Source organism: Lissotriton helveticus, chromosome 12 (genome assembly GCF_964261635.1).
Source record: "Lissotriton helveticus chromosome 12, aLisHel1.1, whole genome shotgun sequence".
Lineage (NCBI taxonomy): Eukaryota > Metazoa > Chordata > Amphibia > Caudata > Salamandridae > Lissotriton > Lissotriton helveticus.
In genome coordinates this window covers 115,249,112-115,268,534 of record NC_136073.1, presented here as the reverse complement: position 1 = coordinate 115,268,534, position 19,423 = coordinate 115,249,112, and the positions used below count along the sequence as shown (strand labels likewise).

Here is a 19,423-nt window from a genome sequence, read left to right as displayed (position 1 = left end):
GCCATGCATATGTTGTTGTTTTTTTTGGGGGCTGCTTGGTTGTGCAAGTGGATAAATGCAAGAATAAGTTAGTGGGTGGATTAATGGATGTGTGAGTGCAAGAATAAGAGGCACTTCCATTTATAAGCCAGAACAGTTGACATTTGCAAGGCTTGTTTAAATTAAAGTGGACTGTCAGGCATATTTTCACACAAAAAATCACTCGGAGCCTCATATTACAGTTCAAGCACCATTGAATATTATATGCAGAAACAGTGCACTGTTGGAGTGGCAAATTCTATGCAAGGAGGGTCTTTTCTCACTGAATTAGCAGAAAAAGGTCCAGGGTGCAAGAACAGAATGATGCTCTACTCAAAGAGCTGTATGGGTATACCCTTTCTGGAGCTCTTCCCGCTGCCTTTGTCAGGAAGCCGGAAGGAGGGTGGAGGTCAAAGTTAAGCTAAGTTGGCCACTTCCTCTTGGGCAAAACCACTAGGTAAGAGGGGAACCCCTGGAACAATAGAGGTAGAGCACTAGGGGAAAATCAAGGCATCATACAATCCAACAAGCAGCTCTACCGATCTGAGTTGTATGAATGCTGTTTAAGTCGTTATATAAATAGTGACTAAGGCTAGAACATGTGTAAACAAAAAGGAGTCGATGTATCAATTATTGTAACATTTTATTCTTGTCTTATTGATATTCAAAAGCAGTGGATCAGTATCAAAATCTATTCTGGTTACATAAAATATAAACACCACAACTGGCCCAAATAGTGACACTTTCCATGGACAGCCTAACACACCACATTCATACAATCAATCATTCAAGAGTCCTTTCAAACCGTAAATCCACACTGAACATTCATCACCAATAGATATATCTTGGTCAGATAAAACGTCCCAAAACAACATATACAATAGCAAAGCTCATATTTGTTCAAACAGCCATCTAATTCGTCAAGACCGATCCACTATTCAGTGGATAGAATGTCAAAATAACAGTAGTATATCTAAGTATAACCGATTTGAAAACATAGGCTAAATTGGCACAAGTTTAACAAATGTTAGGGACAAGAAGAGACACGGAGACAGTTGACTGTCAGGCATATGTTTACACAAATTCACTCAGAGCTCCATATTACAGTTCAAGCCCCATTGAATATTATATGCAGAAACAGTGCTCTGTTGGAGTGGCAAATCCTATGCAGGGAGGGACTTCTCACTGGAGTAGCAGAAAAAGGTCCGGGGTGCAAGAACAGGATGATGCTCTCCTCAAAGAGCTGTATGGGTATACCCTTTCTGGAGCTCTTCCGGCTGCCTTTGTCAGGAAGCCGGAAGGAGGGTGGAAGGAGGGTGGAAGTCAAAGGTAAGCTAAGTTGGCCACTCCCTCTTGGGCATCAGACCCAGGCGGTTGTTCTTGACATCAGGAAGAAGCCTGGAGGCTGCAATAAAGATAATTCCTGATGGATTTAAACATGGTCCTCTGTTGATTACATTAGGCTTTTTACTGGAAAATATTGGTGTTTAATGACTACAAATGACACACATTCAATGAAACGACCAGTGATCAGGTCTCTGTGACCTTTAGTTTGTCAACCTCATACTCATACATTTGGCTTCAGTTGGTTTTAATGGACTCCTTTTGGTCTTTGTTTATTGGGTCCATAGGGTTTTCTTTTGCCCAGTACAACCTGTTGCAACAGGACCCAGAAGAGCTGCTGATGGGACAGAAAAAGGAGTAGACCAGTAAATAAACATTTTTAGATGAAGTCCACTGGTCTGACACCCAACAATACCAAGTTTACTGAAATGTTGATCAGGAGTTAGGGTTCAGCGCTATCTTTCTTCTTAGGGACGACTCTAAGCAGCGCAACAGGCGCAGATACACATACCGCAGAAAATGACGATGAACAGTCCCAGGAAAATATAAAACAAATTTGTAATCCAGAAGGCATAGAGGTAGAGCTCCTTGCGGCAGTAGTTTGCAGCTGTGGGGTCTGTATAATTTGGGGCATAAATGGAATAAATCCAAACATTTCCTGGGAGAGAAAGAGAGAGAAAGATCTAAATTACAAGTGATGAATAAAAAGAGTTTGCATTTGGTATTCGCTCAAGACCAACATAGTTTTATACTCCTTTACCTAAACTCAGTCTTGGCACCAAAAGGGGAGCTAGCATGGAACCAAACAAGGAGAGATCAGAAGGAAAAGAGAAAAACTGTCCAGGAGGAAACAAGATGAGAGGCAGAAGGAAGGCACAAAGGAAGAGGGTGAGAGGGCAGAAGGGTGGGAGAATGAGAGGCAGAGAGGGACTGGAAAGAGTAAAATGTTAAATGTTGTATACTTGTAAAGCGCACAGCTGCCCCAGCAAAGGGGCGTACCGGCGCTGTATACCGCTGGGGAACCCGTCCTGGCTTTCCCTGTGGGATGGTCCCTACTGGGAATCCCCAAGGTGGAGCCAGGCATCCCCGGCGTTGATGGGGCCGTTGTGGAGATTAGGCAAGCTAATGCCCAGAGTTGCCGAGTGGGACCCCAGGTTAGAGTAGGCACCGAGGCGAGAATTGCCGAGTCCGCTGACCCTGGTCCACAACCCTGCCGCGTCGGGAATTGAACCCTGGTCCCGGACTGACTTCTGCTCTCGGGTCTACTGCCTCTAACCAGTGAGCCACACCACTCCACTAAAACACTGGAAAGAATGGGTGCTAAATGAGGAGAAGAGAAAAAGGATTAGACAGTAGGATGGCTGCATCAAAGAGACTGCCACAGCTCCATCCTTTGCCAACTGGATACATTTTCCAACTTTATTTATTTTATAAAGCACTACTATAGACTACAACCCATTACTGACAGATGTCGAGGTATCACAAGAAGTGAAGACACCAGATTTTACAGAGCAGTAACAAACAGTCTTCATGAAAAAAGTGTACTCTTTCAGCAGTCATATTTAATAGAAATATCTAACACACATTTCAATATTACAAGGTATACACAACTATTGATTTACTAGTAGGCTAGATAATTGAATGTATATGTGACCAGCCGGTACTACAAGGCACCACAGCAGGTTTACATACTGGCTTCATGCCGAGACCAAATTGGGACATCGGATGAGACCCCTCCCGAGCCTCGAACAGCTGCCCATAACCCTTACATAGTGTTTTTTCAAGTGTCCGTAAGTACGTTGACGCTTCGACCACACACCTTAGTGCATGTTTAGGCACTTCACTTTTTTCACATGGCACTTTCCACTTTGCCACTCACCAGTCTCACTCTCCGGTCCTGAAGAAAGCCCTTAACGTATACCTTCGCGTTCTGAAACATGTAGACCAGTCACATAGTCAACGAAGGATAATAAGTTCCCATTTAGTTGCACTACACATTTTTTACCCATTTCTTGAGCTGCCACTAACAAAGTTTACAGGCAAGTATTCTCAGATATTTTTAAGTATAATTCACATCACATCACACATTCACACCACACCAGCTCTGCTGATCAGGTGTCGTAGCACAACCAGAGGGCATTCAGCCACCCGGTTGGGACCCCAGTGATGAATGACACCAACCAGGTTGGTATGTGAGGGGTCTTTTAAACAAACCTAATGAGTCCATGTACTAACCACACTAGTGAGTGTACCATACCTACTTGCGTTTGCCAGTTACTGCTGGGAGCCGGATTTTAAACTCTCATACTTTTACCTTCAAACTTTGAAAACCCACGCCTTGCCGGACCCGCTCTGCGGGTCCCGCTGCGCCTTCCTGGACTCTGGGGCAGAGAGGTCAGAGTGATTAACACCGTCTTGAGGCACCGGCAGGGCTGCGAGCAGTACTGCACGGACTCAATATCCCAGGAGTCCCTGCCTGTCACACCTGTGGCTGCTCTCCCTGCCGGCAACGCCCCCGCCCCTTTATCATCGCGTTGGAGGAACTGTGCCGTGGGATTCACTTGCGTTTGCCAGTTGCTGCTGGGAGCCGGATTTTAAACTCTCATACTTTTACCTTCAAACTTTGAAAACCCACGCCTTGCCGGACCCGCTCCGCGGATCCCGCTGTGCCTTCCTGGACCCTGGGGCAGAGAGGTCAGAGTGATTAACACCGTCTTGAGGCACCGGCAGGGCTGCGAGCAGTACTGCAGGGACTCAATATCCCAGGAGTGCCTGCCTGTCACACCTGTGGCTGCTCTCCCTGCCGGCATCGCCCCCGCCCCTTTATCATCGCGCTGGAGGAACTGTGCCGTGGGATTCACTTGCGTTTGCCAGTTGCTGCTGGGAGCCGGATTTTAAACTCATTCTTTTACCTTCAAACTTTGAAAACCCACGCCTTGCCGGACCCGCTCAGCGGGTCCCGCTGCGCCTTCCTGGACTCTGGGGCAGAGAGGTCAGAGTGATTAACATCGTCTTGAGGCACCGGCAGGGCTGCGAGCAGTACTGCAGGGACTCAATATCCCAGGAGTCCCTGCCTGTCACACCTGTGGCTGCTCTCCCTGCCGGCAACGCACCCGCCCCTAGCTCTATATCAGAGCTGGTGGTTTCCGCTGCGCGGTAGCGCGCGGGAGCGCCCGGGGCTAAGCCCGGGCAAAGGGCGGGCCCTCTGTGGCCCTCCAAGGCCTGGAGAGTCTGGTCTGGGCCACACCTCTGGGCAGTGTTATTAGCGCTGTGCCAGTGACTTAAAAGGGGGTACTAATATTGTAAGCTCTTCTCACCCCTGTTGTATTTAATTTTATATATGGTTATATTTGTTTTAGGTTTTTCTTGTATCTAGTTAGGTATAATCCATTATTAGAAATGTGAACCCGGGAAACCCGCAGCAAATCGAAACTCACTGGTTCACTAGATAACTTTATCGTACGTACCAACCAACTAATCGACGAAGGCATCGTCCTTATGGAAAGGAGGGTATCCCAGGACCTCGAACGCGAGAAGGTCCTCATTGGGAATTATTGCATCTGCACGTACCCCCACTAAAAATCTTTCCGACTCGGTCTCTAACTCATCTGTTCCTTTACTTACTTGTCCCAACACTAATAACAACCAGGATGTTTTACTTGTTCCTCACATTCTGGATCCCTTGCCAGTAGCTCTTCCTACTAAGATCTCCGAGGCAGGCACTACTGTTCAGGATGTCTCAACATACTTAAGGGGCGTAAGAGAGGGTGCCGTCCCGAAAAATTCTAAACCATCTAGTATGAGTACTGGTGTTACCATATTAAGTACTGATGTTGCGGGTGGTCACATGGAGATCTCCAACAACATCAGTGATAACCAGGTAGGTTGTGACAGTTTAGCCATTCAAGTTCAGGGTATTGATAGAACAGCGAGTCCCCATGGATCTCACCCCTTTCCATTGGGTATTCCCGATAACTGACACCAACATCAGCCTTGCAAGCCTCTTAGAGTCTAGTTCCTTGGATGAGACAGCAGAGGGCCTAGATGATAGAAAAGGTATATTTATGAGTGATCTAGCAAAACTTATTAAATCTCTATTTGCACCTCTGGAATCTAGACTATTGGGGATTGAACTACAACTAAAGGCCATACATCAAGAAGGGAAAAACAATGTTAACAACCCCGTCAACACAGTTACAAAAACCCCGGTACTATCCAGTATTAATCCTTTAGTGCCAATCTTCTGTGCCTAAACCCCCGATCCCCAAAACAGTACAATCTAAGGTTTGTCGCAATATTAATTTACCACCTGATGCTTCCCCCTATGTAATAGTGCTAACTGGTGTTCCTGAGCTTGCCCCTTCAACATCTGAATCCTTTTGGGCCCTCAAGAACAAAGTTTGCCACTGGTTAGACCAAAATCATCCGCTTCCCCCAAATATCAATAGCAAAATGCTCATGGTAGAAAGATCACCTTGGGTGGGCGAGAATAAAAAAAACCATACAGGGGGATTGTGTTGTTGTGTCCTTTGAGGATTTAGGTCCGGTGGAACATATAACTGCAGGACCCCCATGTATTGCTACCTCTTCAATTTCAGCCAAACCCGTATCCTATTTCCACATGGTCTCTGACCATGGTGGTAATAGGTGGAGTTGGCTGAGAGGTTCTAATCATGCAGGAAGAGGAATAAAAGGGGATCCCTGGCAAGAGTACAATCCAAGCCAGTGGACTGGGAGGAACCCATCACACCCTACATAGGGCAGTCGTTTCCATGATACCAACCAACAAAGAGGGTCATGGTCTGGAAACTATAAACATAACACCCTGAGCCAGTGGGATGGTGGAGTAAACGAAGGGTGGAGTGTAGTTCCGAGGAGATCAGGTAGGCCATTGTATGGCCCAGTGCACCCTAATGGAGCATGGCAAGGTCTTCAATTCAACCCTCCGTCCATACCCTGTTTCAACCGTTATAGTGGGCTGGAAAATATAGATTGACTTTTATCCACTTCCTCTGGAGAACTTGCTTTAAAGGATATGATAGATCCGCCAGGTCCGGTAGTTTCCAGGACAGGAGAGACCCAAGTTTATTTAAAAACCTATAATTCTGGGTTGGAAAACGAGTTAGTTGAACCCGTAATCTCAATTGAAACTGAAAAGGTAGCATTAGGGGAAAAGATAGAATGTCCTGTGGTCAACGTAGGTAACGCCAGGTCTGTCGAGATACTCCCGGAAAATGGTGATCCTAGCAGTATTGAAATGGAAATTCCGTCTTCCCGTTTATTATCTGTTCCGAATATAGGCGGCACCCCTATAAATATCCTTTCCTGGAATATAGCAGGGCTAAAAAAAAACCTTGAAAGCCCAGACTGGAATAATTTTATTGAACCATTCGATATATGCTTGTTTCAGGAAACATGGTGTCTGTCTCCTGAGTATAAAAATGGGTATTCCACTTACTTTGTCCCGGCTGTTCACTCAGGGAAAGGCCGCCCATCTGGTGGCCTACACATATGGGTGAAAATTAATCTTAATTGTGCCGTTAATGTGTATAATGTTTCCTCAGATGACTTACTGTACATATCTCTGAAAAGCCCAATGGGGGCCAAAATACATATCTTCTGCATTTATGCTAGAGGATCGCAGGGCTGTCAAATTTCTCCAACAATAGAGCTTTTGGATTCCAAGTTACTAGAACTAGCTCCGGGATCAAAAATCCTGGTGGGTGGTGATTTTAATTGTACTTTCGAACCCCTGGACGATGAGGATATTTTGGGTTGGACCGCGGAGGATTGGAAGTACTCTATCCCCACCTTGGATTTATCACCTATCAGGAAATGGTATCCCAGAGCTATACAACTGAATGCTCTAGCCTTGGCTCACCAATTACAAGCTCTGAACGGACGGACTATCTCTGATCGCAATGGGGCGAGGACATATAACAAGATAGCCTCCCCATCGCGAATTGATTATATTTTTTTAGATCTCCACTCCTGGTCCAACCTTATAGATATGGAGATCAAGCAGTCCATAGATAGTGACCATAACCCTTTATGCATGATAATTAACTGGCTAAATGATCAAAGTGAGCCCCCAGGTCCGAAATTAATTACCAAGGAGGCTATCCCATCCAACTGTAATAGGAAATTGAGATGGGAGGCGATTAAGCTTGAGGAGGAGGTTCTCTTGTACATTAGGGAGTTGGTTATAGCGGAATCTTCTACCTTGTCGGCAACAAAGATGGATTTGGCTAATCTTAACACCCTTGGGCCATTATTTGTAAACCATTATTATGACCTTATAGCTAAAATAGGCAAGGTTTTTCATAAAACCACCAAGTTAGATCATTCTGCTGAGAAACATTTATTAAAAATAAATCCTTGGTATACTGCTGATTGCAGGGAAAGGAGAAAGGAAATTGCACGGGCAATCAAGTTAAAAGACCCCAGAGCAGTAAGACTGGCCAGGAGGGATTATCGCAAAATCTTGGCATCCTCTAAAAAGAATTGCGAGGAAGAACACTTGCAGAAACTTAAAAAAGCAGCATGGGATAAGAATTCTGTCTCCTTCTGGAAATTGATCAACATTTTAGATAGAAGAGGAGTTGATCCCATTTTAAATCACATAAATGAGCAGCAATGGCATGCTCATTTTTTAAAGTTATATTGTGAAGATGAGACCCAAGCCCACCCATCTTTAGCAATAGCATCCCCTCTAAGACCAGATTTACCAATGGAGTTAGTCCCTTTTGAAGCAAGAGAGGTTAAAGATGCTATTTCTAAAATCCGGCCAGGCAAAGCTGCTGGACCAGACGGCCTGCCTGGAGATTTGTTAGTTCACGAACCTTCGGTATGGGCAAATTTTATAGCTAGTTTAATGAACTTGATCCAGCAGGGTTTCCCAGTTCCAGACTCTTGGAAAGGGGCGGAGGTAATCACAATTTATAAAAAAGGCGAAAGAGAGGACCCCGCAAACTATAGGCCAATTAGTTTAATTGACACTAGACAAAAGGTAGTTGGTAGGGTCATTGTAAATAGAATCGAGACTTGGCTTATGGAAGAAGAGGTACTAACACACTTGCAGGCAGGATTCAGACAGAATGTGGGTGCAATAGACCAGGTGTTCCGGTTTTGTGCGGTCTATTGGAAGTCAGTTTCCATCAACAAAGGTAGTTTGTTTCTGGCTTTCATCGACCTCAAAACCGCATTTGATGTCATTCCTCGCTCCAAACTATGGGAAGTGTGATGGCACCGACGTTGTTCTCCCTCTTTATAAATGGGGTGGTGGACCATTTGAGGGAGGACCCCGCGGATGCGCCAGTCCTTGCCGGTGAGAAGACCCCTACACTCCTCTTTGCGGATGATACCCTCTTGATGTCCAAGACCCCGCGGGGTCTGCAGAAACTGCTTGATCGTTTCTCACTCTTTTGCAGTGAGCGGGGACTAACAATAAATACCACAAAGACAAAGTTAATGGTCTTCTCGACAAACAGGAAGTTAAGGAATGTACATATATCACTCTTTGGGTCTCCGCTTGAGGTTGTAAGTGAATTTGACTATTTGGGGGTTAGATTATCCAACAATATGTCTTGGGGGCCACATATATCCAAAATGATACTTAATCTTAAAAGGGTCTCTGGAGTTATACTAAAAAACCAACGCCACTCAATCAGTAGACCTGTTGTTCCAACTCTATCAGTGTATGAGGGAAAGGCGGTAGCCTCAGCCGTCTATGGCTCCGAAATCTGGGGCGCTGTTAACACTAGAGCCCTCACAGTTATAGAGAACAAGTTTATTCGAGATCTGGTATCACTTCCCATGTCAACACCTCTGTTACCATGATTTCTTGATATTGGTATTAAATGTATAGCTGACAAAGTTCACCTCAGACCCCTATTTTGGGTGCGACTCCGAAGGACAGAAGAATTAAAAGACTATGCTCGAGTCCTTGATGAGTTAATTACCCTAAATGTAAATAACAAAATACAGTGGCTTAACAACCTCAAACTTTTGGTAAATTCGATAGGATTGGGAGCGTCTTGGACCTCGCAATGCCCTCCCACTAAACTAGAAGTAAAAAAGCTATATTGGGAATGGGTAGATTCCAAGGTACATGCCAATTCGACCTTTGGCCCACTAACGACTACATTTTTAGAACACAAAGTGCGGTGTTTGTCCGAGCCCTTTCTGGATTTTATCCAAATTCCTAGAGATAGGACTTTGTTTTTAAAATTCAGATATGGTACCTTGCCCGTTAAAGAATTCATGGCAGGTTGGAAAAGTATGGAGGGGATAGATCTTACCTGCCCAGGCTGCAGTTGCCCGAAAGAATCTCTGGGCCACTTCCTATTTGCATGTTCTGCCTATAAACTTGTCAGGAACAAATGGCTGAAACCTGTGTGTAAATCCATGGGCGTGAAAGATCATAGATCAGCCCTGCGTATTATGACATGTGATACTGTTTCATTGTATATTGTCTGTGGGGTCTCAAAATACCTAGCGGGTGCCTGGTTAATTCGCTCCAGAATGCTAGGTAACTCAGCAAACCCGTCTGAACTGACTAGCTAGTATTATCATTGCCTTTTTTTTTTTAAAGTTTTAGAACTATTCTATTTTTGCTGTAGTACTTTGGGACGGTCTGCTTTTTATGTATTTTTTGTTTTTATGTATGTTTGTACTTTTATGATGATTATTTGTCGAATAAAGTATCTACAACCAAACCATACCTACATAGTGGGCTCGTTCAGTCTTGTTTAGCTTATCATTATACTGGGGTTACGGACGCCCCACAATTCCCTTGCTCTCCCATTGTTTTTTTATGCAACATGTGTGCCCAGAATATAGAATAGGTCAGGTGTTCATCAATCATTGTTTGGGGCTTAGGAGACCGCCTCTTTTTGGTGTAGGCCTTGTCTCCTAGGGTCCAGATGTCTTAGGCATCAGAAGGTTGGGAGGAGAAATGTATACATGTGTGATAAACCATTGCATTAAAACAGGCCTTTAATCCCACAAGGACCTCAGGCAGTGGGCCTGTATCCCAGCACATTACCAATCTTGGCAACCAACAACACAAGGCTGTGTATCTACTGGGGAGCAGGATATCTCAGGCATATTCTAGTGGCACTATCAGGAGTGAGGGTCCATCTTCAGCTGTGTCATCAAGTACAACTCACTGAATAGCTCTTTCCAAAAAGCTGTCAACCCTGGCATTCCTGGGACGTGTATGAAATCAGATTCACATTCTTGAAAATCCAAATAGCTTGAAACTCTGCTGAGGAGTAAATTGATCACATAAGACATCAGACATGAACGAGTCTATGTCTACTATTGAACAACATACCGTTTATCTGGGCACAAACAAAGGCCAGCTGTTTGTCTGCCTGAAAAGTTTCTAGGTCTCTTATGAAGAGCTGTCTGCACATGAGAAGAAGAGACTATATTCACCTATCTATTTGCCAGCTAGTTTTGAGCCTCAGGTCTGCCCTGACACCATCATTGGTGTGGAGTTAAAACAAAGAAGCAACAAAGCAGTGGACCAATGAAACCAGAAGCGTGTGATGTGCGCTGAAGCTGCCCAGAAGCAAAGTTCTGAATGTGGAGTTCACCAGGTAGGGTCAATGTTGTTCTTTCCACTGTGTGTTGCTTGTCTGCCCCTGCCAACTTTATCATTAGGTGTTTTAGGTTCATGAAAAAAAGACTGTGGTGGAGTGATGGGGATGTTCGTAAACAGCTATAGGAGTCTGGAAGGATTACCATTCTTATAAGGGCAATTTGCTTAGCCAAGAAAAGAGGCAGTGTTATCAATCACTCAACAGATAATTTGTTAAATGTTTCCCTGTTGTCTTTAAACACGTTTTGCAAAACACACGTAGAGCACAAAATCCCCTGCATGGCAGGGCAGCAAAATACACCACCCTTCAAACTGTATGCCTCACTGAATGAAGTGTGCACACCAAGAGAACAGCAGTGGGGATAAGGGGCATCCCTGTCGAGTACCGTGTGTTATATCAAACAGTGATCTATGACACCGATTCCCATTCTATGCAGCATCACACACATGTAGCCCCATTTCAGGGAGTAACAAGCCTACTTCAACAAGCATTTGCAATGCAATAGGTCTCGCATTAGGAAAGTTTGAGCCATTGGTATTGTGAATTAAATTTTTTTTATTTATGTGTTGGTTGTGAAAATAGTTATAGTAATAGCTAAAGTAATAGCTTTGTCATTTACAATGCCAATAGTTTTAACTTTCACAAATGTGACACCTATAGCATTTGTAATGCAATATGTGTTGTATTTTCACGAAAATCCAAGAACAGAAGTGAAATATTAACATTTTTTTGTGACATTTATAAGACAGACGTCATTGTTGTTCGAGTACTTTACGCTGGTGTTTGGATTCCTGTAAATCCCCAGTGTTGCAGGGTGCTTAAGAATTTTGTGATCACAGTGGTACTGTATTCCGGGCTGGGGGGAGGGGAGGAGAGAGAGAGAGAGGGAAGGGAGGGGAGTAGAGAGAGAGCGAGAGAGAGAGAGGGGAGAGAGGGAAGGGAGGGGAGTAGAGAGAGAGAGAGAGAGAGAGAGAGAGAACAGGGGAGAAGAGAGAGAGAGAGAGAGAACAGGGGAGAAGAGAGAGAGAGAGAGAGAAAAGGTGGGGAAGAGAGAGGAGGAGGGAGAGAGAGAGAGAGAGAGAGAGAGAGAGAGAGAGAGAGAGAGAGAAAGAGCTTGGGCTATAGTATGCGGCAGCGTTGGGTATAAAAATTAAAAATAAAAAAAGAGGCCAAATTATGTGGTAACAAATGTATAAAAATCACAAAGTTGTATAAAACAATTATCAGTTATTGTATGGAAAGGCGAGGTGGGATGGCGCGACTTGAAAGCAGTAAACCTATTGGAAACCAATGAAGAAGAGGTTAATTGGGGCTAGACGGGCCCACAGTGCTACCAGGGACGTACCAATATGCTGGCTTTACTGTAAAGGTCCTTGGTAGGTCTGCGCGGGCCATTCACAATGTTGAAAACCTGCTGCACACACTTGTAGAAAAGGACTGCGAACGCTTCAACACACCATTCAGCAAGTGAAACGTGACGAGGGGGAGGAAACTATACGAACTGACTCACCCGAGCTAGTTCAGTCAGACCAATTATAGTTAATTATGCGGTCGAAGCGCCAGACAGGCGAGCGGCGTAACTTGAGCTTCAGATGAAATCCTATTAGTCTGTCCCGCTTTTAATTCTAAGCTTTGTGCCATTTAATTGGGTAATAATACATGAAGTGCAATCTTTAAATTACAGGAGCGTGAAGGGAAGTGCTACATAGGCAGCATTTTATTTTAATGTCAAAACGTCACCTATCCGTAAACATTAAGTGGAACAGCAGCTGTCTAAGAACGACTTTATTCTGTGACAGGCAGCAGTGCCCACAAATGAACAGTGAGGCATTAACCGCCCTATTTCAAGTCAGTCGAATATAGGTGCAGGAATGAAGGTGTCTTTTTTCAGTCGTCATGTGCATGACGTCACGAGCTGTCAACAAAACCAAGCGCTGCTGAGTCTCGGAGCAGAGACAGAGGGTCCGAAGCGCTAGAAGCGGGTCCGAGGCGCTAGAAGCGCATCCGAAACCAGACATCCAGGAACACAAACCAACCGGCAGCATCGAAAGAGAAGCTGAACCCTGCCAGTCAACACTGCAGGGCACGGGAGCTCTCCAGAGACACCGGGAACTTCCTGAGACAAGCATTGTGCACCCCGAGGTGTGTACATTTCCATGCATAACCTGTTCTTCAAAAGGGACCTCAAAGTTCTCCTCCTCCAGAGACACCTCCAAAAGTAATTCACGTCCTCTTGCTATTGTGAGGAAGACTTCCCACTACTGATAATTTCTACTTTCCATGACCATGGAAGTGCCTTCCCAGTGTATGCCTGTGATTGGAGGGTCTGCCTTTTTGCAGTATTTTCCATGTACTGGTGTTCGGTGCCCTTTTGTAACATGCACACACCACTCTGCCCTTGCAACACACGGCTGCTACCTCTCACATGTCTTTGCCTTTGATACTTGCACAAGTGCCACCTTGCCCATGTAACGCTTGTTCCTGAGCGTCTAGCACTTATTGCAGGACTATACCTCAAATTATACTCTGTTTTCTCTTATAATCTGCACACTTGTCACTTTCATTTCCTCTTGTGCACTTTTGACTACCTCATGTATTTTGGTTGCTCACAATTGTCACTATTACCTTATGTAAGTAACGTATGTTTTTGCAACCTGTTCTTTTGTAATGTTTCTCATTATGTTTCATTTCTGTTCCTGTTGTGAAGCCTCCGACGCCTTCGGGTAAAGTCCGCGCTATATAAAAATGCATAAATACATGAATAAATAAATACCGCCTTCGGGTAAAGTCCGCGCTATATAAAAATGCATAAATACATGAATAAATAAATACCGCCTTCGGGTAAAGTCCGCGCTATATAAAAATGCATAAATAACTAAATACATAAATACCGCAAATCCAACATCCTCGTCACTCTGCCGGCCTGCGACCAGGAAGTCAGGCAGGCCGGCGCGACAACCGGAAACAGTAATAGGAGGGCGGGAGCCTACCCCGCCTCCCACGGAAGAGCCGCGATTGGAGCCGTGTTGGGAGCACCAGAGCAGGCAGGAGCCTACCCTGCGCCCCGGTGCCGAAGGATGGAAGAAGAGTCCTGCTGCCGGGCCTTGCAGCTGAGGAGAGGAAGCCGGTGAGTGCGTTGCTGAGCTGCGGGCGGGCGGGGGGGGCCGAAGGGGCGGGGAAGCATGAGAATGCGCGCGCGCGTGCGGGGGGGGGGGCGGCCTGTTAGTGTGTGTGTATGTGTCTTGGAGTGCGTGTGTGTGACTGTGGGGGAGGGGGTGTGTGTGTGTGAGCGAGTGTCTGTCTGCGATGTGTACGGCGCGGGACGCGACGTGCGCGTTCGCGCACACGAATCCAGCTAGAAAAGCTCGCACACCCTCTGGTCCGTCCTTCCCCCCCCAGAGTGATCGCTATTTGTCTCCAGCTGGACTAATGCATCCTTACGGATGCATTGCCAGCGAGACCCAAAAAGGACTGCAGCGCCCTCACCTCTTGATGCAGCAGTTCTAAAGACATGAAGAAAACTCGCAGACTGCATGCTGCCGAGTGACCAGGGACAAATCCAGGGCAAGTCATAATGATTTTAGAAAGTGTCTTGTTTCTCAAGATCATAAATTGTGGATATTTTAGTCTACCATTCTCACCTGGGGATTGAGCGTTCTCCCCAATATACAAATGTATTCCAGGCAATGTGTACCAGCTGCTACTTATGGGGCGGGAGTTTGGGTCATTAGGGCGGTATCCACTATCCAGACAGAAGAAAAATGCTTTTGTCGCAAGCATTTATCTGTTCCCCTTTCCTCACCCCACTTCACGTGCCACACAGAGTTGGGACTGAGTTATATATGCGATCTAGTACAAACCTGCCCTGCTTTGCTGTGGCTCGCGATATGGAACACGACGAGGCACTCCGAACAAGAAATGTACTTCAATATGGTCTAGCCTGTGACAACAGTCTTGGTATTCCGGGCTGGCCTCAGTATCTTTTGCAGATATTGAGCTCCCTCAGGCATTTACCAATGTTGAGACTTGTGTCGCACTGGGCAGGAGGCATGTTTGGTCTTCATTACTAACTAACGCAAGGGAGAGTAGGCTAAGCATGGAAATAGAATAAACCTCTATTTTGCTTTATCTCGCTGTGGATCATGATAATATCTTTAGCAATTACTTGTGCACAAGGAGAGGAAGATGGAAATTCTTCTTTACTGATCAGTTTCGGGACAGATACAAAAAAAACTACTTTCCTTTAGGTTTTCGGCACAATTTAGAATCGCTCGTCTAACAATTTTGATCAGAAATATGCAAACATGGTTTTAATACCGTTCATCAAATCTAGAAATTTGACATTGCATGCAGTCATTTCTTTTTCTGAAACAGATTCATCTCAGATGATATTTTTGTACAAAATATTCTGATATACAACTGCATTTTCGTTCACTCTCATTACAACTAGATTACTGGAATATTCAGTATACTGGACTTCAGGCCACACTGCTTAACAGACTATAATCAGCTGAGAATGTGGCTGTGTGGTTCAAGGATAAACTAGGCCAATGCCTCCTTATCTTTCAACTCAGGTGATCTTTTCACTGGCTTACTATTAGAGAAAGGATTCTATGTAAAATGTGTTGTCCAGTGTTTTTAGAGATGGCTTGAGTAAATCTTTTTAAATCTTATGAAATATTTATACATCACCACATCCTTTGGGAAGCTCAAACTCCAGCTAGACTTTATTTCTGCAAAGGGAAGACAGTCAGCAACGTTACTGCATTTAACTTTGCTAGGCTGATTCAGAGTAGATGGGTTTTTCTAACCCCATTTTATTCTGAGTATGGAGAACCACACCTGATTTTTCCAGCTGGTAATTCCAGAAGGAATAACTGCATTAGGCTAGGGCTGCAGTAGCAGCCAATCCTCATTCCCTATTGTTTTTTTTTTTTTTTACAGGAAGGAGACTAAAATGCTCATCATTGCCAGTAAACCATTCCCCTCTTTGCTCACCACCCAACCCCAACCCCAACCTCAGGTCCCAGCATACATTTACCACCTGCTCAGAGCAGGTGGTTAACGTAAGTGTTAAAACTTAAAGGAACTTGGAATTCTGAATGGATTTACAAGCAAACAAAATCGGTCCCAAATGGTAATTCCCCATTTGGGGTGTTACTCATCATTGCATTGAACTGGTGGGGGTTTATCGCACGGTAATGGGAAACCTGTGATTTTACTGTTACCCAGTGCCGTGCGACTTGTAATCAGGCCTTCTACGTTTACCGTGCTAGAGCCAGAATTCAGGTACACTTGAGCTCCATCTTTCTACATCTTTGACAAGATCTAAAGGAGAACTTAAATACAATTCTGCTATTTGAGCCACAGGACATAGAAAGTTCAGCACTGAGACCCCATGTTGGGGTAATGTGCATGTAGTATCTGGAGATAACATTCTAGTTTTTATGTGTTCGAGTTTAGAGGGCAATCTGGTTTGAATGTATTGTTATGAATACTGTAGAGGCTTGAACTGACTAGAAGAGCTGCAAAGGATTCTGGGTGTTGGTTGGAGCTTTGGGAAAAGCCTGTAGAACCTCACCTGACCTACTGAATCCAGGCTTCAAGAAATTTTTGCCACAGAACACTTTTTAAATATAGTAAAATGCAGAAATAGTAAGATTAGTAATGACTGGGGACTGATGCCAAGCATATCCAATCTGAAGATGTAGAATGACTCCCGTACTATCACCTGGGTCAAAAACATCCTGGTGCGGATGGGGAATCATTTAGGACAGGACCCTGCACTTAGAGAAGACAGTAGCGTGTAGGCGCAATATTTCCTAAAGCAGCACTCACTAATGCATTGAATTACACAACAGGGTTCCTTGCCTCTGGATCCTGGATTTAAACAGAATTCACCATGACCCTATCCTTTCCCAGGGATAATGCTCTTCTGATAACCTGTGGAGATTGAAACAGGGCCCTCGCTTCTCTGCCGGATCTGAAGGTCTTACTGTGTCATATGTTAGGTCTCAGCTGTTTGAATTAGAATCTAGTTACAGAATTGTATGTCAAGACCAGAGGCTCCTATTTTGCTTTCCAATCTTGTGTTAATTTCTATAGCCTCCATGTCTTTAATAAAATTAAGACTTTCCTTCATAATTTACTAGGAAAAATCTACATGCATCTTCCACTCTCTCCAGTTTCAGGTCTTCTAACATGGGTCTAGATTTGTTCATTTGCAGTGGTATTATAGCAGTCTCTTTGCCCTATTGGAACGTTGGTTTCACACAAACCCTGGACTCTTCTGAATTAGAATCCATGTGGGATGCTCTGTTCCAGTGAGAACATGTAAGATAGCGTTCATCTGAGAAAGGAAATCTCCAACTAAGTAGCTTGAATCCTAAACATAATACCTTGTGTGAAATGGATTATTTGCATGAATTATTTCTAGTTTTATTAAATTAATGTGTGTATATATATATATATATATATATATATATATATATATATATATATATATATTACATTTTATTGATACACTGTCTCTTCTGGTCCACAAGGAGACAAGAGTACCTCTGAACTCCTCAGAATGCTAAATTATTGATCAGAAATAGTGCATGTTCACTTTCACTAGCAGCCAGTGTGTTTTTCACAACTGTTCTTGCTCACATCCTCGCTCCTGCCACAGTTCTATGCCATGGTGGTTTCCGAACGTCAACACAAGCACTGACGTGAGCGAGTTATGGCACTTGTTATGTTATGTTATTATGGTTCTTCTATAGCGCAACAGCTACTCCAAAAGGAGTGTCCCGGCGCTTTGGCGAAGGAAACCCTCAAGACGACAACACGACACAACAGCTAGGGAAAGTGGCAAGCCTATCAAGTAAAGAGCCAAGTTTTTAAGGCCTTTCTAAAGGACAGAAGACAAGAAGTCTGTCTAAGAAAAAGCGGAAGCTCATTCCAAGCACGAGGAGCCAAGTGATGAAAAGAGCGACCGCCCTGTCTAGCTCGTTTAATGGCCGGGACTACCATTTTAGACAGGGAGGCGGACCGTAAAGCTCTGTTGGGTTTGTATAGAGCCAGACGTTTCCTAATGTATCTGGGACCGATGGCATGAAGGGCTTTAAAGGTCAACGTCAGGCTCTTAAACTGAACTCTCTTGGCTATGGGAAGCCAATGCAGCTCTCTAAGCAGAGCAGAGGCACTTGCACGTCTGGGAAGCCCGTAGATGGCAAGGGCAGCTGAATTTTGGACTACTTGAAGCCGCCTCACCAGGTATTTGGGGAGCCCTAGATAGAGGGCGTTCGCGTAGTCCAATCTGGACCCTACAAGTGCCTGAACAATGATCCTTCTGTGTTTGATGGATATCAAGGGCAAAAATTTTCTAAGCATCCGTATAGGATATATCTTTTATAGTCAGTGTTTGGTCTGCGGCCTGGCCACATGAGAGGCCAGGAGGGGAACATGAGGGCTTTCAGCAGACCTATGAATTTAGTTAAAGAGGTTCAGCCATTTCCAGGGTGAATGTTTGTTTGAGAAACCAGTAAAGTTTCAGCTTCCTATGGAAGAAGGGCTAGTATGGTGTTCCCGCCATCTCATTAGCAGTCGGAATACTCTAAGCAGCTGGGGGTCTCCAAGTTCCACTTAATTAAAGTACAGCTCTGAAGACGTCATTCCAAATATGCTGGAGCACTTTGTGCGGGGCATTTTGTTATTAAATACAGGTATAATAAATTGGTTAGACTTTTACCTGAAGCGGAGGTGGAAGTGACCGGCTCAAGTTTCCCCAGGCCAGAAACTGAATGAACTGTGGCATTCTGAAGAACAAGCTGTTTTGACATGACCAGCATAAGCGTGTCAGGTAAAACAGTACAGGAACTCACCGCTGATCTACAGATGGTGTCACAAAGATGAACGACGATCTCATAAAACATGCATTAGAGATTAAAGAATGTATTCTTGGTGGAAAATTAATCTGAATGCCCAGACACTGGGTTCATTTTAAGATGACAAAAACGTTCTTGATTTTGGTACCAAAGAATATTTTTTGTCTAGAGATCTTGAGGACAGAGTTTAAGGAGGACACTTTGGGCAGTCAAACAGGACTTCCAGAAAACAAAATTGTGCAGTGTGTGACTGTTGCCAGTGAATTCATCTTAACTCTTAGCCACATAAAGGTTGGGGTTTTCATACAGAGCTATCAGTGTGACAGCAGCAAGTGAATCAAAGTACAGAGATGATGAGATCAAATAAAGGCTGAACATAGACACTGAGTAAGGAAGGAGACAGCAGCAATTCTAATGGAATATGAGTTGATGGAGATAGAGGGAGGAAGAGCACATACTGGACATACTGCTGTCTGGTGAGAATACAGAAGTTATCGATTAGAAAGAAGAGTGATTTCAGGGGAGAGAGGGCAGAAGAGAGGAAGACACTGGTCAGGCTACATTGGTGATGCCTAGAGACAT

At 44.5% G+C, this 19,423-nt stretch overlaps 1 protein-coding gene across 7 annotated transcripts in view; it reads right to left on the bottom strand.

The window, feature by feature from the left end:
* Positions 1-651: 651 nt before the first annotated feature.
* The window catches only part of LOC144798642 (transmembrane protein 272-like), a 1,182,125-nt gene continuing 1,163,353 nt past the window's right edge, over positions 652-19,423 (bottom strand). For all 7 annotated transcript variants that reach the window (XM_078669607.1, XM_078669608.1, XM_078669612.1 and 4 more), the window contains one exon: positions 652-2,020. In XM_078669607.1, coding sequence (XP_078525733.1) covers positions 1,842-2,020 — 179 coding nt within the window. In that variant the 3' untranslated portion in view covers positions 652-1,841. The remainder of the gene's footprint in view (positions 2,021-19,423) is intronic.